The sequence below is a fragment of the Mus caroli genome, unplaced genomic scaffold (genome assembly GCF_978045245.1).
Source record: "Mus caroli unplaced genomic scaffold, Mus_caroli_1 scaffold_13, whole genome shotgun sequence".
NCBI classification, from domain to species: domain Eukaryota; kingdom Metazoa; phylum Chordata; class Mammalia; order Rodentia; family Muridae; genus Mus; species Mus caroli.
This window is the reverse complement of record NW_028227268.1, coordinates 7464490-7482261: the sequence shown is the minus strand read 5'-3', so window position 1 is coordinate 7482261 and position 17772 is coordinate 7464490. Positions and strand designations below refer to the sequence as shown.

Sequence of the window (17772 nt, the reverse complement as noted above, 5' to 3'; positions counted from 1 at the left end):
GCGCCAGTTATCACTTATATATGTTGTGCACCTACTATGTGCTGGGGACTGCTTGGAGTACCTGACCTGAGTCTCTCTTCTTTTAGCTCCCTGTTTGTTTTTTTCCTCTTCCTGTCCCTTCTCATAATGAGTGCTTTCAAAGGTCACATCCAGCTTGAGAGTCCCCCAAAGTCAGCATTAAGCGCCTACTGTATACGTAAGCATCATATCCAAGAGCTGCCTACAGAAAGTTCCACCGCCCCTGCTCAGGGGTCACGATGGGCAGCAAGATGGCTTCCGCCACCAGGGTTGTGCAGGTAGTGAAACCACATGCTCCATTAATAAAGTTCCCTAACAGAAGAGACAAACCTAAACTCAGTGCCTCAGAAGCTCTGGGGTCTGCTGTGCTTCCTCCCCTCCCACTCCTCTCTCATTTCATAGCATCCTAAAGGAAGTACGATTTACTGATGTGCCAGGGGCCACCAGACACTGCAGAAATGATAAAATCATTACCTCAGAAATACAGAAGGAAACCTGTGTCTCAAGAGGAAATGGAGTTTATCCAGCGTGGGGGTCCAGAGTGATCGTCGTGGCTGCTGCTTGTCACCAGACAGAAGGATTCGCTTTGCAATCGAGGACTTCCACAAAGTCAAATGAAAGTCATATATTAAACAGCCTTAATAAATATTCTGTAAGCAGAATGAAGTATAGAAACTCCAGGTGGTCACTTGTATTTCCTACGTTATGTATCTTGGTCAGCTGCCCCACAAGCTGACCTGTACACTTATTAAAGTCTACATTTAAAAAAGAAGGAGGAGGAGGAGGAGGAGGGGAGGAGGAGGAGGAGGAGGAGGAGGAGGAGGAGGAGGAAGAAGAAGAAGAAGAAGAAGAAGAAGAAGAAGAAGAAGAAGAAGAAGAAGAAGAAGAAGAAGAAGAAGAAGAAGAAGAAGAAGGGGAAGGGGAAGGGGAAGGGGAAGGGGGGAAGAAGGGGAAGAAGGGGAAGAAGGGGAAGAAGGGGAAGAAGAAAGTTCTACCTTAGCCGGGCGTGGTGGCGTACACCTTTAATCCCAGCACTCAGGAGGCAGGGGCAGGCAGATTTCTGAGTTCGAGGCCAGCCTGGTCTACAGAGTGAGTTCCAGGACAGCCAGGGCTACACTGAGAAACCCTGTCTCGAGAAAACAAAAACAAAAACAAACAAACAAACAAAAACAAAAAACAACAAAAAAAAAAAGAAGAAGAAAGTTCTACGTTGTCCTTGCCCTCAAAGTCAGTACAAACACAGGAAGAGTTTATCCCCAAAGGACCAAAGGACATAGCTCAGTTGGTAGGGTGTTTGCCTAACATGCACAAGTCCTGGGTCAAGTCATCAGCACCAGGCATGGTGGCTCATATCTGTAATGCCAGCACTCGGGAAGTGGTGACAGGAGGTTTGGAAGCTCAAGGAGGCCACCCTCAGCCTCACAGGGAGGTCAGCCTGGGCTATAAAATATCCTGTCCTGCCGGGCGTGGTGGTGCACACCTTTGATCCCAGCACTCGGGAGGCAGAGGCAGGCGGATTTCTGAGTTCGAGGCCAGCCTGGTCTACAAAGTGAGCTCCAGGACAGCCAGGGCTATACAGAGAAACCCTGTCTCAAAAAAACAAAAAAACAAAAAAAAAAACAAAAAACAAACAAACAAACAAACAACCCCCCCCAAAAGATATCCTGTCCAAAAAAAAAAAAAGCCGGTGTGGTGGTCCACACCTTTAATCCCAGCACTTGGAAGGTGGAGTCATGAGATATCTGTGAGTTCAAGGCCAGCCTGATCTACAAAGCAAGTTCCAGGATAGCTAGATCAACACAAGGAGACCCTCTCTTTAAAAAACAGAGCTTACCCCACCATTGCCACACAGCCTATATGGAAGGTGTTACCATTTCCTTTAGACTCTGTCCAACAGTTACTTAGCCAGGAGCCAGGCATATAAGGGTTGTCTGGGCTTTCTCCCTCCCTCCCTCCCTCCCTCCCTCCCTCCCTCCCTCCCTCCCTCCCTCCCTCCCTCCCTCTCCTTTTTCTCCCTCTTTCCACATGTTCCCAGCCTGCCTCTTCCCTATTTTCTCTCTGCTCTTTGTGTCCTTCTTGGTCCCCTTCTTCTGCCTCTTCTCCAGACCCCCTTTCCAAGTCCCAAATAAAACTTCCTTTTATTCTGGGCCCACTAAGGCATCACCTCCCACCGCACTATACCATGCTTTATAAAACATACCAGGAGGGACAAAGGGGAGGGGGTGGGGCATCGGAGCTGAAGGTCTGCCCCCAAGTAGAAAATGGGATGGGTTATGAAGGGACACTGTAATACAGCAAAGACGTCCCCGCAGACCAGAAGCACCAGCAAGAGGCTCTCGGTTTGGCCAAAAGGACAGTTACTTGAGGCGACAGGAGACAGAAAAGACCCGAAAGGCATTTGCCTGAGTCACTATAAAAGGGGCTGCTCGCCTTCTCCCCTCTCTCTTGTCCTTTTGTTCCTGCTCTGTCTTTTTGTCCCTTACCCTCTCTCTCCCCACTCCCCATTCCCTTCCCCCCTCTCCCTCCAAATGCTCATGGCCAGCCTCTTCTCTCTCTCTCTCCCTCTCTCTCTGTCTCTCTGTCTCTGTGTGTGTGTGTGTCTCTCTCTGTCTCTCTCTGTCTCTGTCTCTCTCTGTCTCTCTCTGTCTCTCTCTGTCTCTCTCTCTCTCTCTCTCTGTCTCTCTCTCTCTCTCTCTCTCTCTCTCTCTCTCGTCTCAACTCCCCTCTCCACCCCACACCCCCACCAAACATATTCCTTCTCTGTTGTGGACAGCCCGTGGACCTAAAAGTTTAGGGTTGGGAAAAGGGTCTGCCAGGTAGGGACTGAGGGATGCTGGGAAAAGCTGGAGGCCAGGCCTGCTTTGGTGTGTAAAATACACCTCAGCTGCTTGTTCTGGGGTCTGAAACCCAACAGTTACCAGCAGTCGCCGAAGCACAGCTCTGTTCTTGAAAAAGACTCCTGCACAATTAGTTTTTCTGCCCTGTATCACCGGGAGGCAGGAGCTCAGCGAAGGGAGTGGGGAGGAGAGAAAGAGGTGAGTTTCAAAACCTCACGGCCAAGCGCTCATCCTCCGGGGTGGGGGTGGGGGTCGGGGAGGGAAGGCTCTCCACAGTAATAAGTACAAGGCAATTACATTCTGTTGTGAGTTATTAAATTGGGGGAGGGGGGAGACAAACATAATAAAATGGAGACATTTGTAGGGCGGTTGAAATAAAATAAAAGTGGTTGGAAATAAAATCACTACCTAAAGTTTCCTGGAGCCTAACCTTCAAGGCATTATCATAAAGACTAACAAGGTGCTAAGGAAGTTAGAGCCGGGTGGGAACCCAGTGGGCAGACGGAAGCAATGCTGCCTTCCCAAAGCTGTCACTTCTTACAAGTCTAAAGAAGCGACGTGTGGTGGGAGCTGGCCTGAGGAGTCTGGCCAGGGGAGGCTCAATTCTTGACCTGGATAATGGGTCTCAAGATACAATAAAGGAGCCATTTCTGATTACCCAGGTGGTAATCATAAATTACTGCGCCGCACGCAAGGGAGGCACACAGTGGCTCTTTGGACTATCATCATATCTGCTGGGCCTGTTATAAGCATGAAGAAGGTAGGTGACCCAACCCCGTCTCAAATAAACAAATACATAAATAGCCAATCACTTCTGGACCTGGAGCTATCGCTCAGTCCTAAGAGCACTGGCTGCTCCCCCAGAACACCTGGGTTCCGATCCCAGCACCTACGAGGCATTTTTCACAGCTGTTTGTAATTCCAGTTCCCCTGGATCCGATGCCCTCTTCTGGCCTCCATGAGCATTGCATTCATTTAATGCACAGATATACAAGCAAACTAAATATACACGCAAAAAAAATAAAATGTAGCCGGGCGTGGTGGCGCACGCCTTTAATCCCAGCACTCGGGAGGTAGAGGCAGGCGGATTTCTGAGTTCGAGGCCAGCCTGGTCTACAAAGTGAGTTCCAGGACAGCCAGGGCTATACAGAGAAACCCTGTCACGAAAAACAAAACATAAAATAAAATGTAAAAAATAATAATAATAAGATGAGTGACAGAAAGAGGGGACAATAGGGGAAAGGATAAGAAGGGAGGTGAGGGTGATGCTGGCAGCCAAACGCCATTGCTATAAGAAGCTGCACTACTAATCTGAACCAGAAGAGGGCAGGACTGCTGAAATTGAAATGATGAACGCACCCTTTCTGGCCCTTTGCAGACACCGTACTCAGTTTCCTTTGTTGGGCGGGTTTAACCGTCCGGAAGCGGAAGCCTCGTTCTTTTCCCGTTCTCTTCGGTTCTCCTCGCTGTGAGTGTGCTGGGCAGGTGGGGAAGGGCGTTCAATCCGGGGCGATCCGCAGCCGGGGAGGGCGCAGGGAGCACGGGTGTGCGGGGAGCGAGGGAGGGAGGAGGGAGGGGTGCGGCGGGGCGGATCGGGGAAGCAGGATCGCGGCCGGTTAACTCGGGATTGTCCCCCGCAGGTACGGACGCCAGAGCCGAGCCCGCGTCGCCATGGTGAGTGCGGGACGAGGGATCGGGGCGGGCTTGGGCGTCCCCGGGACGCGCACGTCTCCCGGGCTCATCTTCTGTCCCTCCTGTGTTGCAGCCTAGGAAAATTGAGGAGATCAAGGACTTCCTGCTGACAGCCCGGCGGAAGGATGCCAAGTGTGAGTGCGGGCTCCCGGAAGGCTCAGGGCGAGCCCGTGGGACGGGCGGAGGGAGGCATCGGGCGGCTCGGAACAGCAGGTTAGGGCGAGCTTGGCGACCCAGTGTGTCACACTCACTGAGGTCGGTCGGCATTGCCGCGTGTGCACACCCCGATCACAGCGCGCCTTGTAATTCAGTACGGTGCCTGCCTGTGTGGTGGAGGCCGGAGGATTGCTGGGATTTAGAAGCCCTCCGGGGCTGCGTAGCGAGACCCTGTCCTAAAAAAGAAAAAAAGTGTCATTTACCAGTAACCTTCAGCTTCCAAATAAACGAGTGCGAGGTGACGAGAGAAAGCAGAGCCAGTGTGCTGGCCCAGGTCTGCCTGCTTAATCTCAGGCCGAGGCAAGAGAACTGAGCATCCAACGCCATCCTTGGCCTACATAGCAAGGCGCTTCTTCCTGCGCTGGGTTCGCGCCTGCTCGGCATGAGCTGGGATTCAGAGCCAGGCCTGGTGCTCAGAGGGTAGTCCCCGAATTCCGGAGGCAGGGACAAAGGGATGGGGAAATGCTAGGCTCTCCTTGGCTACATTGTCTCAAAAATAGATTAAAACCAGCAGGTTCAAAGTTGTTTGTCGGCTCCTGCTGCTTTCTGTATTGTTCTTTCATACACGAAGAGGGAATTGTCTGCTACTTAAAGGATGTTTGGGAGGATGTGTCTAGCGAGAGACCTTGGGTGATGTTATCATCCCATGGCAGCTAAAAAGAGGTCTGGTCTTCCGCTGTGTGAGATAGCCCTGCTGTGTGAGATAGCCCTGTGGGCCTTCCTTTTCCTTCCAGGTCGGACTTTATAAACACCAGATAATGAGCGGAAGTAGACCTAGGTGGGCAGGAAGAGCCTTTGCAAGGTCCTGAGGTGTACTCTGTCACGTCAGACAGGCTGTTGCCTCTGATCTCAGGTTGTCTGTGGGCCAGCGGACACCAGCCTGGCGAATGTCTCCTGCTGGTGGGCTCAGTGGGGTTTGCTGGTGTTTTCCATCCGGCCTGTAACATTTGGCACTGCCTTCCCAAGTCTCAGCTCGGCCACGGGCCACAGTTCTTTTCTCCTGTTTAACTTTAGAGTGTGGAACCAGAGGTCGTGCGTGCCTCCAGATTGCTGAGGTCAGCCTAACAGGCCTGTCAGTTCCTTAACTAGTTAAAGAAAACGAATCAAGCCTATGGGTTAGGAGAAATGCCTTTGGACCCAATTTCTGGTGGGTTTGTTTTGTTTTGTTTTAGAAATAGGCTCTATGGATCCCGAATAACAGTGGCACTCATATTGTAGCCCAAGCTGGCCTCAGATCGAGAGCTCAGGGAGTCTTCTCTCCGCTTCCCAAGTGTTCGGATTGTAGACCTGGGCCGCCATTTCTGACTTGTTTTCCCCGTTATGTTTTTGTTTATTGTATGTGTGCACACGTGGAGGCCCGAGAGGATCTTGAGGGTGTTGGCTCTCCTATGGGGCAGATCTCAGGAACCAGACTGGGGTCATTGGGTTTGACACTGGCTGCCTTTACCCACCCAACTATTACACTGGCTTCTCTCTAACCTTGAACTGCCTGGGTCTCTCGGGTGCTGGTATTACAGATGTGTGAGAAGCCCTAGTCAGCGCCTCTTCTGTGTGGGGGCACCACATTGAGTTGGTGGACACTGGGCTGCTTGCACATTTTCTGTCAGCCTGGCGCAGCATTTATTTCTTCATATTGGATACTTACCAATATGGATACTTACCCAGAAGTGGAATCACTATATGGTAGTTAGACAATGCCCAGAGGCTGAGACTGTGAGGGCCCCTACCTAGCATTCCTCGAGCTCTGGGCCGTTTCCCAGCACTGACCTAACTGGACAGGGAAGGGCACCACTTTAACCCCTGTGCATTTGGTTGGAGGCAGAAGGATCAGAGAAGTTCAAAGTCCTCTGCCACACAGTGAGTTCAGGACCTGTCCGGATACGTGGGACCCGGTCTCAGACCTCACTCACCTCCAGAGAGGAGAGTTAGTATTCAGGAGTGCGATAGTGGCTGGGGCAGCATGGGGTGCTGCCATCCATGTTTGGACTTGATAAGATGGAAGCCAGAGTGACCAGTGCCTTGAGCACCAGTGCCTGGTGAAGGCTGTGCACGCCGATCACACGCAGCTGTTCTGTGGGGTTAAGACCAAATGCCTGTCTGGTTGGCTGCTGGAGTCTGAAGCATTAGGCTCTTTGCTGCTTTAGAGAGAGAGCCCTTACTACTGCTGCAGAGTTGGGTTCCCAGCATCCCTCCGCTCTAATCTGCCCGTAGCAGTGACGACCTCTTCTGGACTCCAGGCATCTGCACCCACGTGCCAGTGCCCACACACAGGCATGCATTTACACATAACTATAAAATAAGAGCCGGGTTCCACAAAAGTGTAAGAGGCGCTTCCCTGCACGCTGGAATGGAGCATCCTAAAAGCCATCCTGTACATCCAGCGCCCTTGTATGGAGAATCGGTTGCCAGAAGTGGAAGGCTGGAAAATTATTAACCAGAGAAGATAACTCACTTCTTTCCTCTATAGGCTGTCCTTTTAGAAAGGTCATGGGTCATTCTAGAATGTTCTGCGGTGCTGTGTTTAGTGTTCAGGTTTTGTGTGCATGTGCAAATGAATTGAGTAACCCCAAGACTCACTGAGCAGAGGGAAGTCTGAGGTGGCGGTGACTGAAAATTCCGGCCACTTAAGAACATGACCCGTGTGATTCTGCACTGGTTCTCATCCTTAATTGTGGTTTCCTTGGCAGCTGTCAAGATCAAGAAGAACAAGGATAATGTGAAGTTCAAGGTTCGCTGCAGCAGGTACCTTTACACCCTGGTTATCACAGACAAGGAGAAGGCAGAGAAACTGAAGCAGTCCCTACCCCCAGGTGAGTACGCCTGAGGGAGACTAGTGTCACGGGCAGCATTAGGAGAGCCACTTTGTGGTGACTGAGGTGTCTGCCATGGCTGAGATTCTCAGGTTCTATCTGATCCCAGAAATGGCTTCCTTGGTCCCAGGCCGATTATGGTCCATTTAATTCTCAAAAGTACCTACTCTGAGTCGGGCGGTGGTGGCACACACCTGTAATCCCAGCACCTGGGAGGCAGAGGCAGGTGGATTTCTGAGTTCAAGGACAGCCAGGGCTACACACAGAAACCCTGTCTCGAAAAACCAAAACAAAAAAAAAGAACCTTCTCTGATTGATCTGATTGATAATCCTGGGTTTGCGGAGGGAAGGGCCTTGTAATGCCTCCGGGTAGCTCCAGAGGGAGTCGTGTCAACCATCAATCTTTTCTTTCCCCAGGTTTGGCAGTGAAGGATCTGAAATGAAGCAGACCTGCGTGTGACTATTAAAAGCCCTGAAAAGTCTTTTGTGTGTCCTCAGTCTCTGGTGGGAAGTGGTAGTGCTTTTGAGATAGTGCCCCCTCCTGCAGCCCACATCTTGAACTGGGATCTCAGTGGTTGAATTGCCTTCCTTTTAGCCTACGTATGGGGAAACTTTAATACCCTGGGAAGGCAATTGGAAGAGCTTGTTCTTCATGGAGGGGAGCTGGTGTATACTCCCAAAGCTTGGAAGTGGGCCTTGAGATGGGTCACCTTCTGAGATGAAGGTGGGGGAGGGAGAAGCTGTAGGATGAGCCCGTCCTTGGACCCCCTGGATACAAGTGTTCCATTCTGTAAGACTGGAATGTGAAGCCAAGAAAGGATGGTTTCTGTGGGGTTGCCTTGCCATGGACTACAGGGAGTGGGTAGGGGTGGGGGATCCGAGCCTCTGGGCACTGCATCACACCCGCTACACATGCATGCATGCAAGCAAACAACATAATTTTCAAGAATTAAAAAGGGACAGGCAAAGTCAAAGCCACTGGGCCTGCCACCAGGTGGCACTCTACTGCAGTAAGTAAACCCCATAACTGAGGAGGGGGTTGTTTTGAGGTAGCACATGCATCCCAGGTGCTGGCTTTGAGTCTGTCCTGCCCCCACCACCTGAGTGCTGGGACCATAGGTGTGCAGTGCCCAATTTAATGCACTGCCACTGGGAGTGCTTTCTGCTTTTAGGAAATTACTGCAGCAGGCTGAGCTAAGTGCTTAAACAAGCAGGTTGTAACCGGAAGTAAAGATCTTGCTGGAAGAGGTCATTTTTGCATATGCTATGAGCTTTTTGGGGAGGCATGGGTTTTGTTTACCCCGGGGAGTGGGTGGGATGAGAGTGTGGTTGCCTGGAATTCCCAAGGGAGACAGTTTACAGCTTTGGGTGTTTTGTTTTTGTCCCCAGTTCATTTCTCAAAGGCTCGCTCTGGCTCCTAGGAGACTGGCTTTGGCCTTGTGGTCTGCTGAAGGCACTTTCATGCAGCGCCTCCTACCCTGGCAATCCTGAGTCACTTAGGGTGTGCTTCTGCGGTCCAGGCTGGCTCCAGAGACTGAATAATGTCTTTGTGCCTTCAGGTGATGGGTTTACCAAGGCTGAGGGCCCAGCCTGCTCTTCAGTAGTACACTCCTGGTTGGCTTCCCTCACCTCTGTGTCAGCACACCAGGAACATCTGGAATGCCCTGGCACTGAGCTCTCCCTTGGTGGCCATGTATTTATTACTACTCCCTCAGGCTCTATACCAGGTTCAAAATTAACACGGAAGTGAGCAGAGGCATCCTGGGGCCGCTGAGGGCAGGTGTGCAGGGACACCCAGGCAGCACCTCCCTGCCCTCGGGGGTTCTGACTAAGGCTGTATCTCTTGCCTGTGACTGAGGTTCAAAAGTGGCCTCTGGGAAGTTGCTTCACATTTCTCTGCTTGGCTACAGGGGTCTACATCAGAGGTCCTAAGGCTGAGGGCACTTAAGTCAGCCCTGTGCTTCAACTGCCCTCACTTCTCTTACAAGGTTCAGGCCAGCCTGGGCTACATAGTTCCAGGAAATCATGACTATCTAGCAAGACCCTGTCTTACTAGAAAAGACTGGGTGTAGGCCTACAAGTCTTAGCTGTACAGGGATGCGGGCTTTTCAAGTCCACAGAACATTTCCATCAACTCAGAAGCCGCTCCCCGACCCTGGCCACTAGGAAGCAGCCACAGCCCAGCCCGGCCCTTGCACTGCAGATCTTGGGGTTTCCTGACTGGATTCCCTTTCTCCCCTGCCCATTAGTCCCTCACCCCACAAGATTTCCACCCACCATGGAATCCTCTGGAGACATCAGCCTAACTGTTCCCTGTGGAGGCACCCCCAAGCTAGCCACCCTCATGCCAGCTCAGGACAAAAGCACTGGACATGTTTTATGATCACCGAGGTTTAGAGCCTCCCCTCCCTACTAAACAACTGGAAAGACAGGAAACTGGAAAGAGACTTTTCTCATCACTAGGTGTCCTAGGGTAGGGAGGATTCCTAGACAATGCTGGACTAGTGAGACATCTGTGCGAGAACAAGGTGGGTTAGGGGGTTGATTGTGCCTCGGCTGTCCAGGGCAGATGTAGCAGCCAGGCTCTAGCAACTATAGAACAGAGCTGACTGTGAGAAGTCCTAGTGGCCAGGGAGCAGGGAAGCACTCCTAGCAAGGTTCTTTGATAGAGCAAGAGTGTCTGTTTTAGGGGCACCACAGCACCTAGTTAGAAATTCTCCCTGCCCTCTCTGGGGTCTCCTTTCCTTCCTCTGCCTGCAGTACCAAGCATCCTCCTCCAGCTGGCTCCCCAGCACTGTTCCCAACCAAGCCTGGCCCTGAGTTTGCCACCTAACGTGTTGACTGGTACCTGCCCACCTACCTCCTGCTTAAGACCCTTGTGCTCCCAGCACTTGGGGTGGGAGCTCTGCACTTGATTCTAACCAAAAGGCAGAGACGTGATGGGCTGGGTTCTGAGGTAGGCAGAGGGCTGAAGGCCAAGGCCTGCAGGGGTCTGCCAAAGTGACGACTCCTGGTGTGGCTGCACCCCCTGTTTTACTTGCCCCACCAAAATACCCCCTAACCTAGCACACGATGACGTCACATGTGTTCTGCCAACCACACTCACACCTTGGGGCTTTAGTCTGCACTGAAACTTAGGTGGTTGTCTTAGTCAGGGTTTCTATTCCTGCACAAACATCATGACCAAGAAGCAAGTTGGGGTGGAAAGGGTTATTCATCTTACACTTCCATGCTGCTGTTCATCACCAAAGGAAGTCAGGACTGGAACTCAGACAGGTCAGGGAGCAGGAGCTGATACAGAGGCCATGGAGGGATATTCTTTACTGGCTTGCCTCCTCTGGCTTGCTCAGCCTACTCTCTTATAGAACCCAAGACTACCAGCCCAGGGATGGTCCCACCCACAAGGGGCCTTTCCCCCTTGATCACTAATTGAGAAAATGCCTTACAGTTGGATCTCATGGAGGCATTTCCTCAACTGAAGCTCCTTTCTCTGTGATAACTCCAGCTGTGTCAAGTTGACACAAAAATAGCCAGTACAGTGGTCCTCCTTCCCTGTGTTCTTTCTGTCCACCCCTCCCCTCTAGGAGCCCAAAGGAACATGAGTTCACATGATTCATACAGTAGATTCCAGTATAAGTGATCTAGAGTGAATCTCATCATTCGTGACGTCATAGCCCATTATTCCAACCCTCAGAAGCTCACAGCAGGATGACCCTGGGTTCAAAGCCAATCTAGACAACTTAGTCTCTATCTCCTCTGCCCCAACTTGGGTTTTTCAAGACAAGGTTTATTTGTTTAGCTCTGGCTGTTGTGGAACTCACTCTGGAGACCAGGCTGACCTCATATCCACAGAGATTTGCTTGCCTCTGTCTTCCAAATACTGGGACTAAAAACATGCACCACCACCTCCCATTTTAGACTCTGTCTTTAAAGGGCTCAGCCTTGTCTAGCATGCTTGAGGCCATGGGTTCTAATCCAAACACTGGGATAAACAAATAAACCGGGTGTGGTGGAGCAGGAAGGAAGGGAAGGAGATCACTATGAGTTCAAGGCCAGGCTGCTCTACATAATGAGTTCCAGGACAGAAAGCATAGTGAGACCCAGTCTGGGGAATAATTAATAATAATAATAATAATAGAAGAATGAATTAGGGACTAGCCCAGCCTCCTAGGTAATGATTACTAATTATCCACTGGCACTTTAGTCTTTTTTTCAAAATCTTGCCTTTTTTTAAGATCAGGTCTCACATAGCCCAGGCTGGCCTTCCAACTCATAACAGACCTGAGGATGACCTTTGAATTCTTGATCCTTCTGCCTTACAATCCTAAGGCATGCACCATCAGACCTGGGCCACTATTCTGATGTGATAGCAAGGATCAGGGCATGTTTTTGAGGCCAATTTTTGGAGTGGGTGTGTGTGTCCAGGAAGAGGCTCAAGAGGAGAGGTGGGGCAGGGCCCGAGGTTGGGGCGGGACCTGGGCAGAGCCTCTTGCATGGTGGGGCGTGTCCTCGCCTAGGGCTGGACATGGGGCGGGGTTTAGGCGAGGCGGGGCCGGGTCGCTTCCGAGCCGGGTAGTGGTGGTAGCGGCGCTGGCAGTGGCAGTGGACCCGCTGCAGCTTGTGCAAGCCATGCCGGCGGCGCGCGTGGAGTACATCGCGCCCTGGTGGGTCGTGTGGCTGCACAGCGTTCCGCACCTCGGCCTGCGCCTGCAGCGAGTAGACAGCACCTTCAGCCCCGGCGACGAAACTTACCAGGAGGTAAGCCCATGATCCGAGCCACGGAGAGGGACCCTCAGAGTGAGAGCCAGAGCCGGCCTGCGCTCGTCCAGGTCTCACTCTTTTCTCTCTTGCCTCGGCATCCCGCGCTCTCCGCGCTTCTCAGACCCCCTTGGTCCCCATTTGGGCCCTCTCGGCTCTCCCGGGTTCTTTGGCCGGGACGCTCGACCTAGCTGGAAATCTCGGAGTTCGTAAAGCTGGAAAGGTCGGAGTAGAGTACACTGGGGAAGAAGAGGAAGGACGCGGAGGCAGCGCTCCGGTGACGGGGGCTGAGCCTTCCAAAGACTTATAGTGGGGGTGGGGCATCTGAATTGGGGTGACTGGCGGCCGAGGTGTGTGGGTGCGTAGAGGTGCTGCAAAGTTCCCCTTCTGAGACTCTGACACCAGACGTTTTCTCTCCCGGCCCTGATGGCCTGAGAAAAGTTTAGGCAGAAACCGACTTGAGTCTCTGGAGTCCTTTGCACTCCTTTCCCCAGCCTGCAGGGTAGCAGCCACTGCCAATACCTCTGCCTTGGCTTCTTCACAAAGGCTGCGGGGCTGAAAGAAGCGGCGTGGGTGACTAACCTCTTGGATGCCAAAACCCCACAGCTGTTGGAGTTCAGGATGGAAGGTGACTTCAGATCCACCCCGTCTCGCACCATGTCCAGCATCTGCCCTGTCTGTTCTGGCGTCCCTTCCCTATAAACTTCTAGGCCCTGAAATTCTGAGGTCTTGGTTCCCGGGCCAGCTACCCTCCTTATCTTTATACTTCTTAATTGTCCCTGATGAAGGGGGACGTTCCCTTGCGGGTTTGGTGGGCAGGTCCAGGCTTCTGACCTCCTTTCCAGACCCTGCTACGGTCTCTCAGCAGATCTCAGCCGTGGTTAAACCCACGGCGGCCTCTGCGGGCCCGGCTGAGTCAGTTCCCTCTGCTGGGTCAAAGATTCAGGGGCTGCGGCGACTTGGGAGGAGGCCCATTATTAGTTCAGAGCACTGTGCTCATGTTGGACTTTGACCTGCAGTGGTTGGCACGGTGTCCTAATCTCCATAGTGGGGCATCTGGCTGAACAGGGCTTCTCTAGACTGCTCAGGAGTGGCTTCTTGTCCTCCCAGATTGTCCTCATTCTGAGGCCAGGGGCTCCTGATCCGTGTGCTGTGCTCTGCCCAAGAAGAGCCAGTACCCCGGAGTCTAATTATAACTTTCAATGGCTCTACTACTTGCGGGCTTGGGCTGTTGGTTTCTGTTCTTCTGGGAGGATGGGACCCCCTTTGGGCTACTGGAGGCACTGTCAGCCTTAGGCACTGCAGCTGACCCCCCCCCCCCAAGTCTTGTCTGGCCCTGGAAGGAAGACTTGTTCCCTGAGGCCTGGTGGCTACGGGCAAAGCACCAGGGAGTCTTCCTTCAGCCAGTGCTTAAAAGGGGACGGATATGGTTTCCGAACAGCTGTGTTGGGGGTGTGGAGAGAGCCCAGATCCTGCGCTCTGGGTCCCAACCATATTTTCTCCTCTCTCCTGGAAACAATCTAGCCCCTCAGCTGGGTCAAGGGACCTCTGGCTTGGAAAGGGTTGACAGGGCTCTCCCTCACCCCCACAGCCTGAGCCTGACCCCACCCACCCCAGTCTAGGGATAGGCAGGTGTGTGGTGCTGGTGAGTCCCACTCATGGTCCTTGCTCCCAGGGTCCTGACCCCCAAACCTTTTGCTCCAGTTCTTTCCCAGGACAACTGCGCCTGCCCCGCCCCTGCCCCCATCCTAGTTCAGCTAGTTGTAGCAAAGTCCCTGGAGATGAATGTGGTGGGCCTTAATGGCTGTCTAGCATTGGGTGTTATTTAATTAAGGCTACTCCTAGTTCCTTAAGTTCCCGAGTTGTCTGACCAGGGGTCTCTTTCCTCCTGAGCAGCTGGTTAGTTCACAAGGTCACCTTCTGTTGTAAGTGGTCTTGGTCCTCTGCAAACTTAATTTGGGGCTGAGTGTTGTGCTAGGGCCTGAGTGGCATACAACAAGGGTTAGCAGTGGCTGAGGTGTCTCTGAGGTGAGGATTGTCTGAGGCAGGGGCATTGCCCTTCCTATGGGTGTGTGGCCACAGGCAGATGGAAGTTTTTCTCTCATCCCATGAGTTATTCTACTGAGTATTCACAGTAAGGACATCACAGGACCCATTGATGCAGTCATTAGACAAATGACCCTGAGGTGATGGGTGTCTAACTAAGGACAGTGCCCTGTAAAATAGAGAGGAAGAGAGCCGAAGACCCTGAGCAGGGGGAAAACTGAAAAATGCATTCGAAAGTCACAATGTGGACTTTAAGGCGCGCGCGCGTGCGTGCGTGCGTGTGTGTGTGTGTGTGTGTGTGTGTGTGTGTGTGTGCCGGGCAGTGGTGGCGCACACCTTTAATCCCAGCACTTAGGAGGCAGAGGCAGGCAGAGTTCTGAGCTCGAGGCCAGCCTGGTCTACAGAGTGAGTTCCAGGACAGCCAGGGCTACACAGAAAAACCCTATCTCTGGAAAAAAAAAAAAAAAAGTGTGTGTGTGTGTGTGTGTGTGTATGTGTGAATGCATGTGTGTATGTATGTGTACATTTGCACGGATGAGTGTACTCCCGTGTGTGTGTGTGTGTGTGTGTGTGTGTGTGTGTGCCCGCACAGCCACATGCACAGGTGTAGATATGCACCTACAGCCTTGTAAATAGGCAGTCAGGCTCCAGGAATTGTGGGACTGTGAAAGGCACCTTAGCTCAACTGGGAACCAGGGTGCCTTTCAAGGTCCCACAAAGAATGACAGCTCTGTGCTTGGGCTTAGAAGAGCTGACTACCTGGTAAGCACCCACTGTGATCCAGAACTTTCCTGAGTAAGAAGGACCTAGATTGCTTCCTGAGATTTTCTTTGGCCAGTGGAGGCCAGAAGAGGAGGTTGGATGCCCTGGAATTGGAGTTACAGACGAGATTGTGAGCCACCCTGTAGGTTTTAGACACTGATCCCTAGTCCTGGGCTAGAGCAGGAAGTCTTTTTAATTGTAGAGCCATCTTGCCAGCCCTTAAGTTTGAGGTTTTGTTTTTTTGTTTTTGTTGTTTGTCTGAGACAGGGTTTTATGTAGCCCAGGCTGCCCTCGAACTCACCACACAGCCACGATGATTTTTGTTTGTTTGTTTGTTTTTGTTTTTTTGAGACAGGGTTTCTATGTAGCCCTGGCTGTCCTGGAACTCACTTTGTAGACCAGGCTGGCCTCAAACTCAGAAATCCGCCTGCCTCTGCCTCCCGAGTGCTGGGATTACAGGCGTGCGCCACCACCGGCCGGCGATATTGAACTTCTTGATGATAATGATATTGAACCCCTACCTCTACCTTCAACGTGCTAGGATTACAGGTGTGTGCGTCCATGCCTTGTTTACAAGATGCTGGGGGTGGAACCCTGGGTTTCCTACTTGTGGGACAGGTACTTTACCAACTGAGCTACATCTGCATTGAGCCCTCCTTTTTATTTTATTTATTCACTTATTTATTTTTGAGTCAGAGTCTCCCTGTGTATTTGAGGCTAGCTTCCACCTGGCAATCCATTTGCCTTCGTACCCTACAGTATGGAACTACAGCTGTGTGTCACCTTTCCTGCCCTCTGCCTGGTGTCCTTGGGCACAGTGGAAGTTCCTAGTTTCCTGTAGTTGGTCTTCCTCATCCTCCCCCTCATTGAACTTGAGCCTGAGTTCTCAGGGAGCCTCTACATTCCCAGCCATTTGCAGGAAGTGGCTGTGGGCCCGTCAGGGGCAAGCAGGGCAGTAGACCCGGAATTCTGCTGGGCTGGGTGTCTGTAGCAGGGAGCAGCCTGGATCCCCATCCCGCATCTCATCGCCTTTGTCAGGAGAGCAAGCCTGGAAGTCGGAGATGACCTCTGCTTCAGAGATCTAGCAAAAGGGCTCTGGAGTTCACAGGAGGGAAGCAGGTGGCCAATGCTGTAATCCCTGCCTGAGAAGGAGGCCCTAGTTGGCTAGGTGCCCATTCGGCAGCCCTGAGGACAGTTAGAAAGTTACAAAGTTGAGCTGTGTCTCTCAGAGAAGCCACTTCAGTTCCGTCCTTATCTGGGGAATTATTGTTACCCTCACTGTCCACCAGCTTCTCAGGAGAGGCCAGACTCTGATGATGTCATGTCCGTAGGACTTCCTGTTGGATCTGAGGACAGCACACCCATCTCGGGCCTTCTGCGGGCCATGTGAGAGGAGATACAGGAGGAGTTCGTTGTCGTGGTTTGGCTTGGATTTCCTCGAGTCTCAGTGTCCTGAGAGTCCCCGGTGAGAAGCCGAGGATGTAGCTCACTTGTGAGTGCTTGCTTGTCTAGCACGCACAAAGCCCGAGTCCCATCCCCAGTACCCTATGAAACTGTGGTGACACACGTCTGGAATCCCAGCACTTGAGAGGCAGAGTCCAGTGGGATCTTTGTGAGTTCTAGACCAGCCTGGTCTACATAGTGAGTTCCAGGCTAGCCAGGGCTATAGAGAGAACCTCTCTATATTAATAAATTGAAATTAATAAATGAAATAATAAATTAATAAAATGAAATAACCACAAACAAAAAGTCACTCTTGGCTTCATAAGAGTTTGAGGCCAGCGTGGGCTATAGACTCCCATCTTTTTGACCCAACTGAGTGCGTTGAGGACAGAGTATGGAATTCTGGGAGAAGACCAGCATGCTCAGCTGGAGGCAGATCGGAGGAAAAAGCAGGCTTTAGAAAGCACAGCCTCGTGGGAAAAGAGCCAAGGTCAGGATGAGGAAGCCTGTTCATTACATCTGAACTTGGGAGTCATGGTCATCGGGCTGTCACGCCAGTTCCCCAAGGAGTTAACCCTTCCCAGGCTTTAAGGTTGTGTTCTCCCTATAGAGCATGCGGATACTCCCCCTGCCTCAGCCAGAGGCTGGCACACCACTGAAACTGCCATCTGTACTCCCGGGGGTCTGTCTACAGTGGTCGCTGCTGTCCCCTTAGCCTGAGTACCAGGGTGGCCTGGACTGCAAATGATAAACCAGAAATAATGGAAGAACCTTTGATGTCAGAGAGGCTAAGTTTGGCCATGGTGCTGGGACAGGCAGGGGTGGGGTGGGGCAGTAGGAGGCTAGGGGTGATGTGAGACTGGCCTTTCTAAGCTCTGGCAATTGCTTGAGGGTGTATGAGCGGAATTCTCCACTCCTTCTCCCCCTCTCCCACTCCCACTCTCCCTCCCATCCCATCCATGTGTACTGGTTAGGAATGGAGGCCTGTTGAGAGCAGTAGGTGACACCGAGTGACAGGAGCCCCTCTTGTGTTTCCCCCACTCTCTCTCTTCCTACTTTCCTTCCCCTTTCTGTCCCCTTGGCCCTTGGCCCACTGACCACCAAGCTACTAGCTCTAATCTTTTAGTTGCTTAAGGCTCTTGGAGTGAGCAGCTAACAAGCCCCACCCCCACCTGCATTTGGGCTTCCTA

The 17772-nt window shown here is 52.1% G+C and overlaps 2 protein-coding genes and 1 pseudogene across 3 annotated transcripts in view; all 3 read left to right on the top strand.

The window, feature by feature from the left end:
* The first annotated feature begins 257 nt into the window (after positions 1-257).
* LOC110306235 (alpha-ketoglutarate dehydrogenase component 4 pseudogene) lies at positions 258-638 on the top strand (annotated as a pseudogene).
* A 3566-nt stretch (positions 639-4204) lies between these two features.
* On the top strand, positions 4205-8055 carry Rpl38 (ribosomal protein L38). The gene is made up of 5 exons (XM_021177898.3): positions 4205-4323; positions 4496-4529; positions 4621-4681; positions 7451-7573; positions 7991-8055. Exons 1-5 carry the CDS (start codon positions 4205-4207, stop codon positions 8014-8016), a joined length of 363 nt encoding a protein of 120 aa, XP_021033557.2. The 3' UTR covers positions 8017-8055.
* A 4075-nt stretch (positions 8056-12130) lies between these two features.
* Positions 12131-17772, top strand: part of Ttyh2 (tweety family member 2) — a 45885-nt gene continuing 40243 nt past the window's right edge. For both annotated transcript variants that reach the window (XM_021177205.2, XM_085829437.1), the window contains exon 1: positions 12131-12331. In XM_021177205.2, coding sequence (XP_021032864.1) covers positions 12203-12331 — 129 coding nt within the window. In that variant the 5' untranslated portion in view covers positions 12131-12202. The remainder of the gene's footprint in view (positions 12332-17772) is intronic.